The 24,184-nt window shown below is 24.5% G+C and overlaps 2 protein-coding genes across 3 annotated transcripts in view; one reads left to right on the top strand and one right to left on the bottom strand.

Annotated features, from left to right (window-relative positions):
* LOC105359850 (uncharacterized) overlaps positions 1-8,194 on the bottom strand; it is a 16,495-nt gene extending 8,301 nt beyond the window's left edge. The window contains exons 1-7 of the mRNA XM_011496569.1: positions 7,884-8,194; positions 5,965-6,202; positions 4,134-4,259; positions 3,042-3,230; positions 1,603-1,917; positions 1,213-1,296; positions 2-819 (exon numbers count right to left, since the gene is read on the bottom strand). Of these exons, the coding sequence (XP_011494871.1) occupies positions 2-819; positions 1,213-1,296; positions 1,603-1,917; positions 3,042-3,230; positions 4,134-4,259; positions 5,965-6,202; positions 7,884-7,891 (1,778 nt within the window). The 5' untranslated portion in view covers positions 7,892-8,194. The remainder of the gene's footprint in view (position 1; positions 820-1,212; positions 1,297-1,602; positions 1,918-3,041; positions 3,231-4,133; positions 4,260-5,964; positions 6,203-7,883) is intronic.
* A 4,372-nt stretch (positions 8,195-12,566) lies between these two features.
* On the top strand, positions 12,567-22,699 carry Taf1 (TATA-box binding protein associated factor 1). Of its 2 annotated transcripts, none has more exons than XM_011496567.1 (15): positions 12,567-12,924; positions 13,237-13,616; positions 13,715-13,960; positions 14,316-14,429; positions 14,987-15,168; positions 15,937-16,329; positions 16,701-16,941; positions 17,379-17,737; positions 17,923-18,185; positions 19,035-19,396; positions 19,509-19,995; positions 20,114-21,009; positions 21,285-21,533; positions 21,811-22,249; positions 22,546-22,699. In XM_011496567.1, exons 1-15 carry the CDS (start codon positions 12,567-12,569, stop codon positions 22,692-22,694), a joined length of 5,118 nt encoding a protein of 1,705 aa, XP_011494869.1. In that variant the 3' UTR covers positions 22,695-22,699. The 2 variants fall into 2 exon arrangements, with proteins under 2 accessions (XP_011494869.1, XP_011494870.1); XM_011496568.1 differs by having other exon boundaries at positions 12,575-12,924; positions 13,234-13,616.
* The last annotated feature ends 1,485 nt before the right edge of the window (positions 22,700-24,184 follow it).

Here is a 24,184-nt window from a genome sequence, read left to right as displayed (position 1 = left end):
ATTACCACTAATACTACTGCATACCGCTGTTGCGATTAATGATTCGTGAGCAGCTGTGCGCCTTGGTATTCGATAGGATGAACTATTTGCATTTCCATTGCTCGTCGCGGTGACTGAAATTGAACTGGGACTATGGACTTTTCGGGACTTCGATTTTTTGGTGGACAAATGTTTATCAGCCAAGAGCGATGAGTTGTCCTCCAACTTTGGAATTTTATTTGGCACGGACGAAGAATAAGACAATTTTGATCGGGATTTAGTGCTAACTTTTCTCAAGGAACTGGAGGACGAGGAAGATGAGGTTTTCAAAGATAAGCTACTACCACGTGAAGAAGAGTTTTTTGACGAGAAACCCTTCAACTGATCTTTTATATTATTACTACTATTACGCTGTGGAATCATTGTATCAGTGGTGGTAGTAATCGTGGTAGTGGTGGTAGTGATGGTTGTAGTTGTGGTGCTCGGTTCTTTTTTGTGGTTACTATCTTTTGCTCTTTTACTGTCGATATTTTTATTACTGATACTCGCGCTCTCAAGCTCACTCATTCTCTTATCCGCATCATTTAATGAAAAACTTTCTTCGTTGTTTAGCTTAGACTGCATTTGAAGTTTCAATTGCTGGACGAGCTGTTGTTGCTTCGTAAAATCCTCGATGCTCGTTGATCCTACATTTTCCTGTGGCACTGGGGCCATCTTCAGACGAGGATCACGCGATATCATTGCCTTTGCCGATGCAATAACTATATTATTTACTGGTAATATCTTCAAGCCGCCTTTATTATCATCAGCTTTTAAGTAGGTAGCTGTTGTTGTGGGTAACTGCAATAAAATTAATTTATGAATAAGTATGATCAAAAATCGTTTCGAAAGTCTTTGACTAACTAATGTATTATCTTTAACTTATTCTGCTGCTTCGTATTTTTTAAAATTAGAACTATAAACTAAGGTGTTTACGACTTATTTAAACATTTTTATTTATAAAATTAATTTGTAAAAAAATTGCTAAAAAGAAACATGATATTATTAATGACATATAAATGTTTTCTAAATCGCTAACATAAAAATAAAATGAGAATTTTTATATAAATTTTATATTTATTTATATATCTCTATTTAAATTTTATACAAAGCTCATCTCATTGCATATAATAATAGTAATTAAATAAAATGTAAATTTCTATATATTTTTAAAATTATTTAAAAGAAACTTACTTGTTTCTCTATTGGTTTTAAACCTTGACTAGGTGATACAATAACTGCTATTGGCTTTTCTAAGGCATCATCAGGTGAAATAGACTGAAAATAATTGTAATAAAAATTAAGAACTTAAAAATATTTTTAATTTAATTGTTAATAAAAATATTAAAATATGTATAATTAAATTAAAATTAATCTAAAACATTCTTTACTATAAAATGTTAAAAACTGTATGGAAATATGACCATAATTAAAGAATTATATATATATATATATATAAAGGTTAAAAAGTTCATAGATCTTATGAATATAAATATTGGATATTGACACAATACATGAAATAAAATTAAAAATAATGTGTTGCATGTGTAATATTTATTTTTCTTAATATCTAAAAGAACTTACCAAATCAGTTTTAAGGTACGTAGTCTGTTTGTCAAACTGCCTACGTTGCTGCTCGAGACTGGCCTTCGCCTGCAGCAATTCCAGCTCAATTTTTTGCTTCTGCAAGTCGATAAGCTCTTTCTGTTTCTTGAGCAACTGTTCACGCATTTCCGCCTCAGAAGTGGATACATGTTTTCCAGTTGATATCTTTACAACTGGTACGGATGTATGGACTGCAGCTGTAATAACCGGCACGATCGTTGTCGGTGGCGGGACTTGCGGGACCTGTTGGGTCACTCCTATAGTAGGCTGTTGAGTTGCTTGTTGTTGCTTTTGCTACACATTAAATATTTTCGTAAATATTATTTATTTTATTTTATTTTTTACTAAAAACTTTATTTTAATTAATCCAATCTAAGAAAAAAAAATTTAGTTGATATATTTTTCTAATTAAATTTAAATTGGTATAAGTCAGTATTTATAATTCAATGATGTACTTCAAATTATTATCATACTCGTTTTCTTTAAGCTTAACATACAATTAAAAATTTATTTTATAGACAATTTAATTATGAACCTACAATTAACATGTGGACTACATAAACACTAGATACAATGATTTTTATCTTTATAAAAATTTGAAAAATTATTAAATATTTATTTAAAATTAAGTAATATATTAATAACTATCAACTGTTATAAAATATTCATAGAATTTATTTATATTCAACAGTGCTATAGTTTATTAACTGCATTGTTATATAGATTATTAAATCACTGTAAGCAAATGGTACTAATGTAGATAATGAACTAGTTATTTTATGGTAATAAAAATTAAAAATTTGTATATAATTGTTCATTTTTATTAGATTTATTATTCAAAATAACTTTCTAATAAATCAATTTAAGCAAAAATTAAACTAACGTCGAGGTGCCTTTTATAATATTGAACTATCGTTTATGAGAGATTTTAGAATAAATAATAAGAACACTTTTTTAAAAATTATTACGTAAATCTTTTGATAAAATATTTTATATGTTTATGATTATATAAATTCATGGAGATACATTTAGATCCTAAATACCCCTACAATAATATTACATGATTTTTATTACTTAGCGACCACTATAGTTTGTAAAATTTATTTAATAATATATTTCAACCAATTTATATTTTTTTATTGTAAAAACAGCTCAATTAAAAACAAAGAATAAAGTAATAAATGATAATTACTTATAAAAATATAATATTTATAAATTGATAAAATTATCATGTGTATACAAACACCCTATGAATAATCTATTTTATAAAAGTTAACAACAAATTTAAAAAGTTAATTCAAAATATAAATACTATAGCATTTACAATTAATATTTTTTAAATTATACACTATATTAATTTCTAATGAAAGTAAAAATGATTGTATTATAAATTAAACAGAAATGAAAAAATTTCTTACCATAGTAAGGAATTTTGGATTTACATGAATTGATTTTGTTGATACACTGCTAGGAGGTAGTGGCGTAATCGGCCAGGCTGGATCGATGTTGTGAACCCGCACGTCAAGGGCAAATAATTTCTTCGCAGGAAAAACTTCATTCCACGTCTGACGTAATTTCCACATACTAGCTCTTGTATTCTCATCCACCTGTTTTTTTAATGATTGAAACTGATATAAATGTGAATGTTATATACCTAATTTTACAACTATTTCATTATCAATATGATTTATAAATAGAAAATAAGAATAGTCTTTAACGATGATAGAAAATATTAATTATTTACCTAATTTTTGTAAGTACTTTTCTTAATTTCAGCTTATCTAATATTATAATTTTATAATATATTTATTAAAACTGAAAATACTTTTAGTTCATTTCAGGTAAAACATATAAAAATTAAAATACCATTAAATATTTTAGATGCTTCATTAAATTGATTAATTTATTATAAACAAAAATCGAACTAAAATTATTTTGAACTAAATTATAAATTTAATGTACCCACCGACAATTATAAATAAAATAATATTAAACATACAAAATATAATAATTAACAATTTTAAATATAAATAAAAATATATTTCTTATAATTAAAGAAATCTAAATTGATAATTTTAATTGTTATTAATATAAAATATGAAATATTTTAAGATTCTTGAAATAATGTATTTAAAATTAAAAAAATATTTGTAATAATAAGTATAAGAACTCTAGCAATGTTAGATAGCTATCTATTAAAAAATCGAAATTGACGATTATACGTGATTGATTCAAATTATTTATTATAATTTTAAAATAAAAATTAAATAAAGTAACTCTATAAAATTGTATTTTTCCAAATTATTAAAATAAATTTAAAAAATATTTAATTTATCCATCAAGTTATTATAATATACTGTAGCCTGTAACTGTGATCGAGATTAAGAATTGATAATACATTAATTCAATTTTACGAAATTGTTATTGCTTTTAATCTCTGTTAAATTACTAAGGTTCATTCAAATTTAATTTATCTAAAATCCATTAAAAATAAATAATTTCAAATTTACCTTCTCAAAAACACTGCAAAACGTATTGACAATATTTTTTGTGAAGAGGCTAAGATAGGCTCGGTTAACATTCTTGACAATCGAATCGATGAGATAAAGTACAGGAAGTTTGATCTCGCTTCGCACCTAGTAAAAACATAATACTCACACTATCCTCCAACTATTTCACTAGAACTAATTATTCTTCTTAGGAGCTTGCCAAAGATGAATGCTTGCTTGCCTTTGTATAACAAGACACTTGTGTTTTTAAGTATTATAAAATTCAAATATTGACATAACTCGTTGGCATGTGATTTTCTCAATTATTATTTATTAAACATTTTATAATAATAATTTCAACATGGAAAATTTTAAACAATACGAATAATTATTACAAAAGTTGCACCATTAAAATAAACTAATTTGTTCTTAAAATATTAAGAATAAAAATATCTTATGCCATTACGTTCATGTATATTGTAAGAAAAATAATATTGATAAACAAACGATAGCAATGTAGATATTTGTATGTAACAGAGGAACACTATTTGTATATCATGTTTCTTATTTATCACTCATAAATATAGTATGTTGTGTGTTTGAGGAAGATGTATATATCGTAAACATACCAAGTGATATTTATTTTTTTTTCTCTCACCAGTGTCAACGCTTCACTGTTGTATTTGCCTATAATTGTTTCTTCTTTTGTGATCCAAAAATTCCTCTAAACCTCAATTCTTTTTAAAATTTTTTTTTAATTGTTTAGATCACATTACCTTATTAAATCAATTTTTCAGTAAGAATATATTAAAGAGACTAAATGTAATTATAATTATTCTATAATTATAATTAACCAAATTGAATTTATTTTTAGCTTCTGGTTTAAAAAAATGATTTAAAAATACATGTTTTAATCAATAATTGACACTTCTCTTTATTAATACATTAGAGTAAAAACATTAAAGTACCAAAATTGAGAGTTATCTTCATCTGTAGTTGAATTGAAAAGTCAAGCAACTATTTATAATTCAAAGCTTTAATCACTTTCTTTTATTTCAATAAAGAAATTATTACTTTATTTTAAACATATTGTTATTTATATGATGAACATTTTGACTACAATGATTTTTTGAGTCTTAAAATTAATATTTATATTGTTTATCTACCAATTCAAAAATTGATTGGGATCACATTTAGCGCAATGTAGTTAATCTTCATCTTATTATGAATCTAGAATATCATTAAATACTGACATTAATTTTTTGTTACTAATTATACATTTTTAATTAAAACAATACATTTTTCACAATATAATAAATTACTTTAAATAATTAATAAATTATAATATATTTCTATTCTGTTTAAATATTTCATATTCATTTGCTTAACCTTATTTCGTCTAAATAATAAAGTTTTACTTTTTAAAATATTTACAATATGTAAATATCTACTTTTTTTATAACAATGCATTTATTTTTAATATAATCAATAATATATGAAGTAAGAAAAAGTTCAAGAAATGATACACAGTATCTTGATATTATTTTTATGGCACAATTAAAAGATTGTATACAAATATCTATTTCACATACATCATAATTATGAAAAATGTTTATTTACTGATAAAAAATAATATACCTTTGAATAACTTATGAAAAATATAATTTGTTACAAATATGGACTTCACATCTACAATTTCACCCTAATATGTACAACAAATTATATATCATTTAATAAAAAATTTTTTTTATGATTTTATAATAAAAATGTAAAATCAGCAACGTAACATCAGTATCGATGTGTTAATATAATAATTAATACTCTTGAGTGTTTAATTACAAAAGATATTAACCTTTTGCAAATGGACTTCAACTGCTTCAACAATGGCTGTGGCATGATCAATGTAATCCTCTGCTAAAATTGTAAGCATATTAATCAGAGGTTTGCTGTTGATTGTCAGTTCTAATAAAGATGAAATATATTCCTCAACAATCTCCTCTGAGTTGTGACCTTTAGAGTTGTTGCTTCCGGACATTTTCAAATAATATTTAGTTTTTGTAATATAAACTAAATATATATAGTTTTTAAGCCTGTAAAATACAAAATTATATATAAAATTTTTGAGTGAACATCAATAAATTTATAAAAATTATATAAATTACATGTTTTAATAAGATTTGAATTATTATAAAACTTATTATTTATTTTAAATACATTTTAAGAATTTAAGTACAAATATTTAGAATGGTTTTTTTTTTGTTTTTTTTTTTTAATCTATATTTTTGAAAATAATAAAAAAAACAATTTATCTTTATTGGCATCACTTTTAAATAAATGAAAAATAATAAAATATTTTTCACTAATATTAATATTTCTATTACACAAGCGCCGATTATTAATTTTATAAAACTATAATTAAATGGTAAACATTTAAATTAAAAACATTAAATTTTTCATATTTACCTTTCATTATTAAAAATTGGAAAAATAAACACTTGATTACAGTTTCTGCAAGTTACTCTAGTTTTCTTTAAATTAATTTTTTTAAATTTAAGTCAATTTAAAAAATTCTCGCTTTAAAAAAGAATATCATACAGTTACTTGTTTTTATAAAACTTACAATATTACACTTTAAAATGTTGCAAAAATATATAACATTAAAAAGACCATATTGAATTTTATACTAAAACCTTTAAAAAATATTTTTAAAAACAGAAAATTCTATAATATAATAAATTATTTTTATATTACATTTTAATCAACAAAAGTTTTTACAATTTATCGTTAAATAACACTTTATTTGATATGACTTGATTATAGTTTGTTTTATAATAGGTTTAATTATGTTATAAATCATTTCTTTTAAATATTGAAAGACAATTTGGAAATTTAATCTTTTGGATAATATCAAATAAAAAAATTAAGACATTCAATTTTATTATTTAAAAAAATGTCAGTAGTCCATCATAATCCAAAAAAATGATTGAAAATATAAATATTATATTAATCTAAATTTTTATCAATATGTCAACTATTAAAATATATATTAAACTTAATATATCTCAAAAACATTCAGCTTATTTAAAAAATATTATTTATTAGTATATATGTATTAAATATCAATTACACGAATTATGCATAAATTTATTAATAAAATTTTTAACTAATATAGATTTTAATTTGATATTTGAATAAAAACATGTCATTTTAAATTAACTTATCAACATTATTGAAAAAACTAGATACACACACAACATTTTTGTATAATCCCTATATTACAAAATAAAATCAATATAAATTATTAAAGATAAGGATGATAAGATTGTATGGTAAATTAACAATTGCATTACTAATTACAAAATTTTAATAGAACTTTGATTACTTTAACAATGGCATATAAGTAATTTAAAAAAATAACTCAATGTGTAAACAATTCAATTATATACCCAGAAGATATTACTTATTTCAACTAAGAATAGAAAATTGCGTCATTCGATTCTATATAAAATAAACAAGGTTTACAAGAAATCTGGATTCATATAGAAAAGACCACAAAAACAAGACAAAAAAAATATATACGCGTCATTTTCATTTCTTTATTCATATAATTCTTATAAGAAAAACAAATCATAGTTTAAAACTGCTTCAGTCTTATATAATACAAATTTGCTCGTATTCTCGTATAAAATCATAACGCAGATGTAAAGCAGCTGTCGAAATAAAAATTTAAGGCTTATGCATGTATACACATAGGTACATACAAAGGCTCACCTCTTCATTAGCGCAGCATCGTGGCATGTGTTTGTATTTTCTAATCTCGGTCGAGAAGTATAATAACCAAAGGTTTAATTTTCAACAGAATACTGCCTTTTCCTTTCTGACGGCAGTTTTCGTTTTCTTATTGTGTCAAATAAAAAAAATAACGATAATGGTACGTAACTTAATCTAAACACTGGATGTACTTATTTTCTTGTTCACATAAAATTTCGCAACCGAGCAGCGTAAGACTAACAAGCGCAGAGAACCACACGGTCAAAATGGCGTCTTCTTCTCGATCGTTCTCTCTCTCTCTCTCGCTCCCCCTCTCTCTTTTTTCCACGTTTGCCCGCTCTCGCTCACATTCTTTAGAACTACCCGAGTACTTACCTACCTACATGCCCACCTACCCATTTACGTATATGCTTGACCAACTACCCACCTACCTACCAACCCGCCTATTTACGTATATGCCTATCTACCTGCATGCCTACTTACGCATATGTCCATCTACATACATATATCTACCTACCTACTTGCCTATTTACGTATAAGTCTACCTACTTACCTACCTACCTACCTACCTACCTACCGACCTAATCTGTCTTTCTTATTTGCTTATTTACTCCCTCTTTCGGCAAAATTTGCTTTCACGCAAGCATTTACAATTAATCGCATACTATTTTTATTTATGCTAAACTAAAGATAGAAGTATAGCTAGTTTTTTGAGAAAAATTTGTAATTACTGTATAATTATGTTCTATACAATCAATTTAACAAAAATACAAAAATACAAAAAATTCCTCATAAACCGATATACTCAATAGTTTTAAAAAACTGAAATAAATCTGAATATAACAATAAAAAAAAATAAATTATTAAAATGCTAAAGAATATAAAGAGTAAAAATAAGGATAAAGTATAAACAAAAAGAATATTGAAGTGGTCTATGCATTTTACCCTCAACTGCTTTGACAAATCCCAGTAACGTTATTATGCATTCATCAAATCATACAGTGCATCAAAATATGAAAAATTGCTCTCACATCCTAAATTATTTTTATAAAAATTATTTAAAAGTATTTACGGCACATTAAGGGGAAAATACCGAATTCCTATTCTTATTGGAAATTTCTTGAGTCCCTCATACTAATCCTTGCACATGTCCAATCTCACAATATTATATATAATATCCTAATATTATATATTATTATAAATATGTAATATTTATCATAAAGAAAAAAATTATCAACTAAATACAAATCATGTCATAAAAATTCGTTTTTCAAAATTATTTTTATTGCACATATCTACAATGAAAAACATTATTTGATTTTCTTAAAATTATTTCAAATAATGATTTTAAATACGAAAGGTTTCTCATTTGTTGTATATATTTTTTCTGCTTTTAATGTAATTTTTCGTTAAAAAGGTGTAAACTAGTATTAAATAATCTATTTTCATCAGACATTTTTCAATTAATTTTTAAAAAATAATAATTATTGAAAAAAATTAAAAAATATTTTTAATCTACCTTGTTAATATATTATATATTAATCCTATGATTCATTTTCATTTAATCAATTAATTAAATTTAATATTAATTTAGTTTTATAAAGTATGTAAATAAATTGCAATGACTTTTATAATAATGATTTTAAAATGTGTTAAATATAATGATCTAAATGCAATTTTCTGTCAATTTTAATATATTCTTTTTAATAAAAGAGAACCAAATAATTAATTAATATATTATTAATATATTAATAATTCCTTTTCTATACCATGAATGTATCTTATATATAATATGTTAGATAAGAAATAAGCAAATTTTTCAAATTTTTATTTACAAATTATAAATTATTTATTCGAATTAAAATATTATTTTTGGTTTTACGAAAAATGGTTACATGAAAAATATTTATAATATATATTATAAAATAATACATCAAATACGAAACAGGTTTTTTTTTTAGTTGACTTTTAAAAAGTATAGTTATAGTTATAATACAAAAAAAATGTAGTTTATAAAATATTTAAATAATAAATGAGGCCAAATAAAAAATTATTTTATTATACGGATTTTATATAAACGATTTAATTTGAGTTTTAAATTCTGTTGCTCAAAAAGTAATCATTTTTTTAATTTTACAGCATTGGAACTTGTCATACTTTGAAGTTAAGAAAATTAGTTTATGAATCTATTCAATGATAAAATGTAATATAATTGTAAAAAATAAAATCTTTAAATTTATTCATTTATGCGTTGTTAAAATTGTAACAATATTACAAAATACTTACGAAACAAAATATAGTTCAATTTTTGAGTTCTTTGAATTCTAATAGAAAGCACATTTAGATATTTGTAATACTCAATGAGACTTGTTACTTTCCACAATTTACTGTCATTTCGAATTAAAATTTAGTCTTCATATATTGATTTTATTAATGAATAGTTATTTACTTATTCCAAATTTAAAAATTAATGAAAAATCGGAATAGCATATTGTTATATTATGTACGCCTTCATATACATTTCTGCGCATATAAGCTCATCGTTTCCTTTAACCCTACGTAAACACTTCTTAAACTAATTTTCTCTAAAAATCCATAGTAGACATAATAATATTATGTCTTGAATGGAGTTAGATCCATTTTCTAGTCAAATAGTTAGCAACTAAAAAAGAGAAATCTTGAATCGATTTTATAAATATTCTGACCGAAATTTATAAAGTATCCTAAAAAAGCAGACATCATAATTTTCATTTTAACGTATTAAGGATATAATAATTTATAATCGTAAACATTCGACAGAAACTACGAATTCCACAATCAATTATCAAATTAATAAAGGTAGCAAATTACCAATTACAGCTATTGAAACAAATAAAACGATTTATATAAAATATAGTTTTGATAGTATAAAAAAAAGAATAAATTATACAAATCATAATACAATTAATAGTATTAATACATAATACAATTAATACATAATACAAACAATACTACCATTAATAGCAGAGTAAAGAATATTAAAGCTTTTAAATTGATGTTGTAAAACATTGAAAATTATCTTAAAAGGAAAGAAAATTAGCTTAAATGTAAGAATTATAATATAGCATTTCTCTATGTACCTTGTACTAATTAGAAAATAAATTTTGTTAAATTGTAAATATTGAAAATTCTGATTTAAATTAACATATTCCAATTCATCTTTTAGGCAGTTTACTCGAGTTTAGAAATGTACTATAAGGCATAATTTCCTACTGTGTATTATAGAATATTAAAATTTAAAACTATTTTTAATTATTCATAATAAAAACTTTACTATTCTGGTACAGTATAACACAATGTACTACTTCAATTAAATTGTGGTGATACAATTAATCGCTTTCCTAAATTAAAGGACATTTGAATTTACTTGGTCAACTTATCTTGCATTAATAAATGATAACTCTTTTATTGATGTATCATATGTTGTAATCCAAAAAAAATTCAATGCATCATAAAAACAAAAAAATCTAATCAAAGTTGCAAATGAAAGAGGGAAAATTTATATTAGTATTAAGTAACTTATTGTACTGAATGAATTGATATTAAAAATTTCAATATTTTATAATACCGAATTCTCAATTTATATTGTCATATCGATATTTTGTTTAAAATATATCTAAATACTGAATGAATTTATAAAATAAAATAAAATAAAGTGTAAGAAACAATTAAAAAAAGAATCAATTTTAGTAAACAAATTTTTAACTGCTATATAACATTAATATTATTGAGTAACACTATTCTAATTTTTCGTATTTTTATAATTTTAAAATATATTTCATATTATAAAAATAAATATTTTTTATACAAGAATGGTTTGTTAATATTGATGTTTAAATTATTTTTCAAAGTAAATAATATTACAATTTGATTCCTTATTTTGATAACAAATATTTTAATTGAATTTTATTAAAAATTACAAAATTAAGGTAAAAGTAAGTATACGGTCAATCTGATTCCAACACGTGTTGGAGATTTCAAGTTTGTTTAAATTTTCTAATAGAATAGATGTATTATATTAAATTGTATATTTTTAATTTTTTATGCATTTTATGTATATTTATTTATTAATACAATTAAATTAAAATAATATTATTCAAATATATTTACAAGTTTTATATATTTGTAACTATTTTCTAATTGAAACCCCTTATATTACAATTTGTTCAACAAAAATAAATATAATTTTGACCGTACAAATAACTTGTATTGTTATATTCTTACTTTTTAACAATATGCATAATTAATAATGTTTAGTTACATAACTCAGTTTTCATACTGAATACGTTTTGCGTCAGTAATATGAGATTTCTACTACGCATGCCTCAAAACTCAGTATCTATGATTTATACAGCCAACCAACTGACTTCAATCATTAGGTTTTAGGCTTACCGGAAAGTTATTACATTGATAAATTAGTTTTTCTTTATATAATTTAATAACATTTATTTGACTAACATGTATATTTTAGTAATTGAAATATACTACTACGATATATGAAATAGTTAAAAAAATTGTTATTTCAATGTTTAATAAACTTAAATAAAACTAAACATCTAACCTCAAGTTTTAAAAATATTTTCTTTAATATTTATTAATTAAATTAATTAATTCCTTTTTTATTATAAATCTATATAATTTAAAATGGCAGATTCTGATGAAGATATTGATAGAGATTTAGATACAGAAATGAACCTAGCTGGTTTTATGTTTGGCAATATTGATGAGAATGGTCAGCTTGAGGATGACATTCTTGACTCTAATGCAAAACAGCATCTTGCTTCTCTATGTCAGTTAGGTTTCAGTTCATTTCTACATGAAATAATATCAGAAAATAAAGATACTGAAACAAAAAATAATAAAAGTAATAAAGATTCATTAGAGAATGGAGAAACAATTCAAAATCAAAAAGATGATATAGATTATCTTATAAAAGATCCAACAGCTTTTGATTTTTCAGATATTAATGAGTTAGCAGAAGATTGTAATGAAGACATTACAGGTAGATACACATTTTTTAAGAAATTATAAATGCTAAACTTTCAGTTTTTCAAATAATATAAAAATTTTATAAATTTATTTCATTTATATCAATTTAAAATTAAAATAATTAAATGAAAATAATACATTTTTTATATGAATGTTTTTGATCTTATAAAATTTTATTTTTATTATGTAATATTATATAGTTTAAAATATTTTATAATAAAAATTTTGATTGGTTTTGTTTAGTTCATAATTATTTTAATATTTTTTTACAATAAATAATATAAATAGTATTAATAAATAATATATTTGGTAAAAATTCAAGCAGAAAAAGAAACTGATTATGATGCAGATGATGAAGAGGTAGAACATAAATTAGATATTCAATTAATGCCTCCTCCACCTATTCCTGAAGAAAAAGAATTGTTAACTGCAGAGGAAGCAGAAGCAGCATTAAAGCGAAAACTTGAAACCCCACTTGCTTCTATGTTACCATCAAAGTATGCAAATGTCAAAGTTACTGAACTCTTTCCTGATTTTCGTCCAAACAAAGTTCTTAGATTTTCAAAATTATTTGGTCCTGGGAAACCTAGTAGTTTGCCACAAATTTGGAGAGGTGTTAGAAAAAGACGTAAAAGAAAAAGACATCATGATATAAAAGATTCAGATTCTGGGTCAGATGAAAATAATAGAAAACCAAAATTCAAGGTAAAAATTACCTTTTTTTTTATTAATACAGTTTAATTAAATAATTAATTCCATAATACTAATAAGTATTTTCAATTTGTATGTAATTTTAATTTTAGGGTTGGGTAATGAATTATTTATCAGAACTTGTTGTCGATAAACTAGGTGAAGATGACGAAGAAAAATTGTTAATGCCTATCAAAGATAAAGAACAAATTGGAAAAAGTGGAGAAACTGGGGATAACGGTGATATGGGTCCAAAAGTTGCTGATTGGCGGTTTGGGCCAGCACAAATTTGGTATGATATTTTAGAAGTACCTGAAACAGGAGAGGGATTTAATTATGGATTCAAATTATCTGAAAAGGTATATTTCATTGTAATGTTAATTAATTAAAATTTTGTAAAAAATAAATTAATTCAATATAAATAAAATTCTGATATTGATTCAATACAACTACAAATAAAAATAAATAACTATAGTAAAATTTACATAGTGAGTTCATGAAAAACTATACTTCAACTTTACACTGAGTACCAGTGAATTACTAAATAGAAGAAAATAAATAAGGAAACTCATAACTAAAATAAGAATAAATAAATATAGCATACACCTTTATGTAACTGTTATAATTATTTCATACAATGTATATTATAAATAAATAGTTGACAAAAACTTTTTAAAATAAACATTACTTCAATATATTTTTTTATATGTCCAGATTGACGAAGAAAAAATAAATATCATTGATTGTGCTGATGATGCTTTTTTAATGGTTTCTCAATTACACTGGGAAGACGATGTTATATGGAATGGTGATGATATAAAACATAAAGTAAGTTTATGATATAGAACATAAAATTAAAAAAAAATTTGTTAAGCAATGAAGTTATAAAATATTGATTTCATGATTGCCACAATATTTAAAAAAAAATTCAAGTTTTAATCGAATAAAATTTTAATAACAGAATTTTATTATTTAATTTCTACTCATTAAATAAATAAATAGAAATATTAAAAAATATATAGAAACTAATAATAACTTTAGCTATTCATTATAATAATGATACATTCTATGAAATCAATTGTACAATTTTCAATTTAAAATATAATATATTTATGTAATATGTATAAATTTTAATAATTAATAGTAAAATAATATTAAAGTACTTGTAAAAACTTTCTGCAGAAATGTATTATTGAATTATAAAACATAAAAAATATAAAATTTTGCATTAATTAAAGTATTATTTTTATCTAAGAAAATATATAATATACTTATATATTTTTATTATTATGTTCGTTACATTTTTTATTATAAATTAATTAAATTTTTTATTACTGTGTTCTATAAATTATTCCCTTTAAAATTTGAAATTTTGTTTTATTTAGGCTAGACATAAATTAAACACAAAAAATAATGCTGCTGGTTGGGTTCCTTCTAGTGATAATAGAACTGCTCAAGCCTTTAGTCAACCAGGTAAAGGTGTACCAATTCCAGTAGCTCCAAATGTCAGATTAGCTACCTCACAAATTTCTACACCTATGCATTTACTATCACAGAAAAATAAAATGTAAGTGTTACATTTAGATTATTTCATCTAATAATCTGAGACAATAAAATAAAAAAGTGTATTTTATATATGTTTATGAAAATGTGAAATCTTAATATCACATAAGTTAAGGTTGGGTATTTTACATAGACTAAAATGAATTTTTTACTTTAATTAATTATAAAAGTATTTAAAAATGTATTTGAATTTCTTTAAATAATAATACCATAACAACTCAATTTATTGACTTAATTTAAATTTGTCTAGCATTAAAGTCATAAATAAAATCATATAACCAAAGTATTATTAAAAATATACTTCAATTTTTAGACTACTAAAATTTTAAATACAATATCTATAAAATATCTAGTTTATCAATATGCATATAAATATATATATATATATATATATATAGAATATATATTATAAATGCCATAACATTTAATGAATATCATTTCATAATTGATTCTGTAAATAAAAAAATGCCTGTAAAGTGTTATTAATAGTCCCTGATCATTAATGAAGTTAGTTCTTTTGTTGATATTTTATGAAGAATCGTAAACATTTTTTACAAATTTTAAAAAAAGAGTATTTTTTAATGTATGACTATATTACATATATTCTTGAGAATTTTGCATTACCATCTAGTTATAAATTTATAACATGCCATAATTTGATATTTGTTTTAAAAACTACTTATAAAATTTAAACAAAATTGTTTATTATAAAATCAGTTTATACTGAAATCTCAAACAATAACATATCAAAGCACATTTTTTTAATTTGTAGGAATAATACAAAAAATCAGCACCAACACTCAGAATATCATGATGACACTTGGTATTCTATCTTTCCAGTTGAGAACGAAGAGTTAGTATATGGGTTATGGGAGGAGGAGATTATCTGGGATGCAGAAAGAATGAAGAAAATACCAAAACCAAAAATACTGACATTGGATCCTAATGATGAAAACATCATCCTGGGTATTCCAGATGATATAGACCCAGCATTGTTGCATAAAGATAATGGACCTCAACCCAAAGTTAAGATTCCTCACCCCCATGTAAAAAAGAGTAAACTTTTACTTGGCAAGGCTGGAGTGATTAATGTATTGGAGGAGGATGCACCACCACCACCACCAAAGTCCCCTGACCGAGATCCTTTTAATATTTCAAATGACACGTGAGTTTGATTACTTTTTTAATTTTTATTATAAAATAAAACAGTGAATTTTTGAACATTTAATTAAATCATCTAAAATATATTAATATTTTGGTAGTAGAAAAAGGAAACTTTCAAATAAATATTTTAGTTTTAAAATAAATATTTTAAAATAATATAAAAATTATTATTAGAAAACTTATTTTTATTTTTAATCATAAAAGGTTATTATGAATTTAAATATTTAAATTAAATTGTTATTAATGTTCCATAATAATTATATTTATTTTTATTTTGAACAATTTATAAGTTTCTTTTTGAAATTAAAAACAATGTTTTACATTAAGAATTATAATTATAAAATTTAATATAATAAATATACATTTTTGTAGATACTATCTACCAAGATCATCAGAAACAACATTAAGATTGAAAGTTGGTGGTGGAAATCTTATTCAGCACAGTACTCCTGTGGTTGAACTACGTGCTCCATTTGTTCAAACTCATATGGGTCAAATGAGGTTAAGGAATTTTCACAGGCCACCACTAAAACGATATAGTCATGGTCCTTTATCACATATAGGTTCACATGGAGTACTACCGTTATTAAAGCATATTAAGAAAAAATCAAAGGTGATAGTTTTGCTTATCATTTTAAAAATCAATTGACAAAATACAGTAGAAAAAACAGATCTTTGTTATAGTGAATTTGTTATAAATTATTTATTATTCATTTAATAATTACAGTATTTAATAAAAAATTCCATTTAATTAGATAAAGTATACACTTAGATTTAGTTAATGATAAAAATTATTCAATAGAAGTACTGCAAAGTTCAAAATAAAAAATAGTTTACAAATTTTTATTGATGGTATATAAAAATTTGTATATTCATAAACACTTATCCATATCTATATATTTTCATAAGAGTATAACTTTTAATCATACGTATCTATATTGTGGATAAATATCAATTGTATTACTTGAATTTAGTTTGAACATCAATAAAATAAAAATAAAATAAATTCTTAATTTATTAAAAAAATTCATAATCCTTTAAAAATTTTAGATGCGGGAACAGGAACGAATAGCTTCAGGTGGAGGTGATGTTTTCTTTATGCGCACTGCTGAGGATCTAACAGGTCGAGATGGTGAGCTGGTACTTGTTGAATTCTCAGAAGAACATCCACCTTTGATGAATCAAATAGGAATGTGCTCAAAAATGAAGAATTATTATAAGCGTAAAGCTGGTAAAGATCAGGGCCCACCTAACTATAAATATGGTGAAACAGCTTATGCACACACTAGCCCATTTCTGGGAATACTAACACCCGGACAAAGTATTCAAGTTGTAGAAAATAATATGTACAGAGCACCAATTTATGAACATCATGTACCAAATACTGATTTTTTAGTTATTAGATCAAGGTGAGTGTGTATTAATGTGTTGTACATAAATATAGCACATGTATAGTAAATAAGAAATTCATAATACTCTTATGTTTAATTTTTAAAAACAACTTAATTTTTATATATTTAATATTATTGATGAATTGTAATGTTTAATGCAAATATTAATTGTATAATTAATGTCTATAATAATTTTTTTACAGGCAACAGTATTACATTCGTGAAATAGATGCACTTTTTGTAGCAGGACAAGAATGTCCCCTTTATGAAGTACCTGGTCCAAACTCTAAAAGAGCAAATAATTTTGTAAGGGATTTTCTTCAAGTTTTTATTTACAGATTGTTTTGGAAGTCAAGAGATACACCTCGAAGAATAAAAATGGATGATATTAAAAAAGCTTTTCCTTCACATAGTGAAAGCAGCATTAGAAAACGTTTGAAACTTTGTGCTGATTTTAAAAGAACTGGTAAATATCTATAAATTGTTATTAATTATAAAAATAATATATCTATAATTTTTTTCCATTAAAGTAGCTAAAACAAATTTTATACTTAAAATAAAAATTAAAAATCATACATAGATTTAAGAGGTATTAATAATTTAATGATAGGTTTGAATAACTCTTTTCAATAATTTTAAATCAAGAATATATGTACATGTTATATTGTACTACTTGATTTGATTTAAAATATTTTTATCATTAAAAATAATCAAATTAATTTACATTTTCCTACAATTTTTGAAAAATTTAAAAATAATATTGTAATTTAACATACATTTAAATAACAAAACAATAATAGAAAATATCTATAATTCCTTTTACAATTTTAAATTAAAAATTTTATTTTTACTGTATAAAATTCCTTAAAAATTATCAAAATGCAGTGAAAAGTAATTACAGTTTTTTTTTATAAAATAATCTGCAATAGATTACATAACATTTCTTTAATTTCTGTATTGTATTTATATAATTTATATAATTTTTTTATTTTATATATTTTACATAGTGAAGAACGAAAAAACTAAATAGCATTGTCACTGATATTGTTACAAATTCTTACTTCACTATCCCATCAATTATTTACTCTATAAATATTATTACTATTTCGCAGTTACATTATTTTATTCTGACGATCTGATTAATATAAATTTATTTCTGATTTAATGTCCTTATTCTTCGTAAAAATTTTATCTTTAACAAGCTGAAAGATTTTTCATTGTATATTATAGTTTTACATAAAATTGTGTATAGAATAAAAATAAAAATATGATTATCCGTCTATTTAAAAATAATTAAAATATTTTTAACTGTGAGGAATGGATTCAAACTGGTGGGTAATAAAGCCCGACTTTCGATTACCCACGGAGGAAGAAATACGTGCTATGGTCTCACCTGAACAATGCTGTGCTTACTTCAGTATGATAGCAGCAGAACAAAGGCTAAAAGATGCTGGCTATGGGGAAAAGTTTCTATTTACACCGCAAGATGATGATGATGAAGAAATGCAGTTAAAAATGGATGATGAAGTCAAGGTTGCACCATGGAATACGACACGGGCTTACATACAAGCAATGAAAGGCAAATGTCTCCTACAGTTAGCAGGCCCAGCTGATCCAACGGGATGTGGGGAAGGATTTTCTTATGTTCGTGTACCAAACAAACCAACTATTAGTAAGGTAACAGTAACATCAACTAAATTTTTTAGATTTTATTATAAATTTTTATTGGTAAATTTACAATGTAATATATCGAAAATAATTCCTAATATTCTATACAAGCTTTTTTTAGGAAGAACAAGAAGCTCAACCAAAACGTACCGTTACTGGTACAGATGCTGACTTGCGGCGTCTTTCTTTGAACAATGCCAAAGCTTTGCTACGTAAATTTGGCGTGCCCGAGGAAGACATAAAGAAGCTTTCACGATGGGAAGTCATAGATGTTGTACGTACTTTATCAACTGAAAAAGCCAAAGCTGGTGAAGAAGGCATGACTAAATTTTCACGTGGTAATCGATTTTCAATAGCTGAGCATCAAGAACGGTACAAAGAAGAGTGTCAACGTATCTTTGATTTGCAAAATCGAGTGCTTTCATCAAATGAAGTACTCAGTACAGATGAAGGTGAAAGTTCTGAGGAGGATAGTTCGGATATTGAAGAAATGGGTAAAAATATCGAAAATATGCTTAGCAATAAGAAGACCAGCACCCAATTAAGCCTTGAACGGGAGGAACAACAAAGGCATGAGTTGAGAAAAATGCTTATGAATGATGCACCAGGTAATTGAATTTACGTTTATATGCAATTAACCGAAATTTTTTAATGAAAAAGATTGTTTGCACAATAATTTATTTTATCAATAAAATGTAAAGAAACCTATTTTACTAAATCTAATAGGTACACAAGATGATAAAAAATTGAAAGACAAGAAGAAGGATGATGAAGAAGAAAACTCTTCTTCGAATTACAATTCACAGCTGGGTCGTGTATTAAAAATTCATCGTACATTTCGTAATCCCGAAGGTAAAGAATTCACCCGCGTGGAGATTGTCCGAAAGCCTGCTGTTATCGATACGTACATCAAAATTCGTAATTCAAAGGATGAAAGCTTTATCAAACAATTTGCTACACTAGATGAAGCTCAGAAAGAAGAGATGAAACGCGAAAAGCGTCGTATTCAAGAACAACTGCGTCGCATCAAACGCAATCAAGAGCGCGAGCGAATGTTGATCGGCAGTGCATCCTCTGTGCTAAGCTCCAACCTCATTTTGGAACGCACTATAAGTACTAGTAACCTTAATGGTGCGAGCAATAATTCTACTAATAGTCAAAATTTTGTACTTCCAAGTACTTTAGATAGAAGTGGAGCTTCAACACCTATTACTACAGGTGTTAACGGCTCAAACTTGGCAGCCACCCATAACTTCGCTTTAACAAGCCTTCAGCATATTGGTTCATCCTCAGCTTTGGGTGTTCAACAGCAGCACCATGGTAGTAAGTCACGGCATTCCAATTATGAACAATTTTCCAACTCTTCATCACCTACTAAGCGCAAAAAGTCAAAGCTGAAACCCGATCTTAAGCTTAAATGTGGAGCTTGCGGTAATGTTGGGCACATGCGTACAAATAAAGCCTGTCCACTTTATCAAAACAGTATGGCCAACGCTGCACCGATGAACGTTGCTATGACTGAAGAACAAGAAGAGGAAATTGAGAAGCAGCTTAACACTGAAGATCAAGATCTAGTCAATATCGACGGTACCAAGGTCAAATTGTCCTCAAAACTTATTAAGGTTTGGTATATTATAAATTTTATTAAAATAAATGTGTAATGATAAAAGATAAGATATGAAATTTCATACACAATCCTATATAATTGGGTAATATAAATAATTTTACAATGTAATAATTAAATAAATTCTTTCTATTTTAATTGCATAGATCATGTGTAAATGTTTGCATTTAAAAACTAGACATTTCCAAAGAAAAGTGATGATAGGCTAGGAGCAATTTAAATTTTAAATATATTTCTTTAATTCTAATGTTAAACAATGTAATGATTGTACAGCATGCCGAGGAAATGAAAAGGCGTACGTTATTACTGAAAGTCCCAAAAGATGCTGTATCAGCTAGGAAACGCAAGCGACCAACTGGTGATGATCATTGTGATTATTTAAAAAGATATCAAAGGCCAGCAGGTGCCAATCGACGCCGTACCGATCCAGTCGTTGTACTGTCAACAATACTTGAAAACATTCTCAATGATATGAGAGATCTACCTGATGTTCAGCCGTTCCTTTTTCCCGTCAATGCTAAGGTATAATAATTTTTTTAACAGAAACAGAACATAAAAACAATAAATATCAATTATTTAAGTACAATTTTTGTAATTAGCCAATTACGTTTGTGAACATTTATCTGAATTAGAAAAAAGTCTTTATATAGTGACAGTAATTCTGATTGATCAATACATTTTTAAACAATTTATTAACTTGTACAATCAATTAATTCTAATATAATTAAGAAAAAAGGAAGATGAAAAATTGTTAAGGTACAAAATAGAAATTTAAATAAGTAAGTTTATATTTTAATAGATTGTCCCTGATTATCCGCGAATTATAAGCAGACCAATGGATCTTCAGACAATACGTGATAATCTACGTCAAAAAAAATATCAAAGCCGTGAGGAGTTTCTTGCTGATGTAAATCAAATTAAAGAAAATAGTTTACTATACAATGGTCCAAAAAATCCGTTAACAGAAGCAGCACAACGAATGCTTGATTTTTGTGTGAAACAAATTGCTGAAAAAGAAGATAGAATAATGAGACTTGAAAAGGCCATTAATCCACTTCTTGACGATGATGATCAAGTTGCGCTTTCTTATATTCTAAATACAGTAGTGAATGATAGACTAAAAGCTATGCAAGAAGCCACGCAATTTCTCAAACCCGTTAATAAAAAGATTATTAAGGATTATTACAATATTATTAAAAGACCAATGGATCTTGAGAGTGTATCAAATAAAATTGCTGGTCAGTAATTAATTTTTTTTTTATTATAAAATAACAATAGCTTTAATACATTTTTTCTAATATAAATTTATTAGAATAGAATTTCATTTCAATTTTATATATTATTACAATATAAATTCAACTCGATAATTACTTATATTAGAATTCCTATAATATTATTATTAATTTACAACGTAATCGTTGTATTCAGTATATCAATATATTGATACTAAATATGAATTTCTTTTTTATAATTATTAATATATATATATATATATATATATATATATATATATATATATATATATATTTAATAGCTCATAAATACCATAGTCGTGCAGAATTTATGAGAGACATTCAACAAATAGTAAATAATTGTGTACTTTACAATGGTGATAAATCACTTTTGACTGCAAAGGCTGAAGTATTGCTTAAAGTATCCAAAGACACTCTAAGCGAGGTATGATTTAAGTGACATAATTACATATTATGACTTTCAAAAACTATTTTATCACTGAAATCTTTTATTTTACTTTATCAATATACCACAAAAGAATCAACATAAATAATGATTATCATTTTAGTATGATGAACATCTTTCACAATTAGAAAAAAATATCTCTTTGGTACAACAACGAGCTATGGAACAAGCAGATATTGATAATTCATGGATTGGTGATGGCAACTATGAAGAAAATTATACCATTGCTGAACCAGAATTTAGAGAGGTAAATAATTACAGTTGTCTATCATAGTGTTGCTAAAAATAAAATAATATAATTACCTATATATTATACTTTTATAGAGTCAAATAAGTTCTCCAGAACATCCATTTGGTAAATCTAGCATAGACGATTATGATTTTGTAGATGTTGAAGGAGATGTAGATGCTGAATTAAGCAGACCATCTGCTTTAAAAAAAAAAGATGTGCTTGAAGAAGGTAAAACGGTTTATTAGTTGTCTTCATTTTTAACTTTTATTTTCGATTGATAATACATCAAATTAAAGAGAATTAAATAATTGACTAAATGATTTATTTATTAATCAATATTATAAAATATAATAAACACAGTTTATTTATTCATTTATATATGTGTAGCTAGACGATCACGTGGTAAATAATCTAAATAAAATATTTGGAATTTTATTTTAAAGATTTTGAAAGTATACAAATGTCTTTAATTACAATCTTTATACCTTACAAATTCTATTATTTTAGAAAAAAAATATAAATGAAAATAAATATAAATAATATAAAATTTGTTTTACATTTATCTGTTACCAAAAAATTCAAATGAGAAATTCTTATTAATGATTTATTAAAATCTAATGAAAATTATTTTTTTAAATACATATTCTCAACATAAAAAATATTGTACAATCTGCAAGTTTAATGATAAATTTGAATATACATTTTATGTATAATTTACATTTTATAATATATATTATATTTTTATCAAATTTTAATATTGAATATGATACACATTTTTTTCACAAGCATATTTTTCATGTCATTCTGTTATCATTTTAGATTTACAATTTTCAAGTGAAGATGAATTTGATGAGGTGCCTTTTAGTGTTGACGATGCGTTCGAATCTAACGAATTAAAGCCACTCATACCAGTGGAAGTGAGACCTGATGAATTACCTGCAGATGATGACAGTCAACAAGTAGCTGAAGCCATGATTCAACTTGGCAATGCTGGATCTTATTTGGAAGAGCCATCGATACAACAACATGGCAAGTATTAAAATGAAATAATATCAAGTCAAGCATACAATAAACTTAATTATTTTAGAATTTAAAATAAAAATAAATTTTCTTTCAATTAATTAGAAATTAGTATCACTAAATTAATATAACTAAACACGTTTATAGTACACATTGATTGTAATTAAAAAATGATATATAAATGAAATAATATTTTTGAAAACTATAAACATTTATTTTAATG

This window comes from Ceratosolen solmsi, unplaced genomic scaffold (genome assembly GCF_000503995.2).
Source record: "Ceratosolen solmsi marchali unplaced genomic scaffold, CerSol_1.0 scaffold29, whole genome shotgun sequence".
In the NCBI taxonomy this organism is placed as follows: Eukaryota; Metazoa; Arthropoda; class Insecta; order Hymenoptera; family Agaonidae; genus Ceratosolen; species Ceratosolen solmsi.
The sequence above is the reverse complement of the archived record's forward strand: the minus strand, read 5'-3'. Positions and strand labels throughout refer to the sequence as shown.

Excerpts from the sequence above, each read along its gene's own strand:
- Taf1 (XM_011496567.1), top strand. The coding sequence starts at position 12,567 with ATGGCAGATTCTGATGAAGATATTGATAGAGATTTAGATACAGAAATG. Across the intron at positions 16,942-17,378 it reads ATATTAAGAAAAAATCAAAG|ATGCGGGAACAGGAACGAAT; the intron begins GTGATAGTTTTG and ends TAAAAATTTTAG. Across the intron at positions 19,397-19,508 it reads ACAAACCAACTATTAGTAAG|GAAGAACAAGAAGCTCAACC; the intron begins GTAACAGTAACA and ends AGCTTTTTTTAG.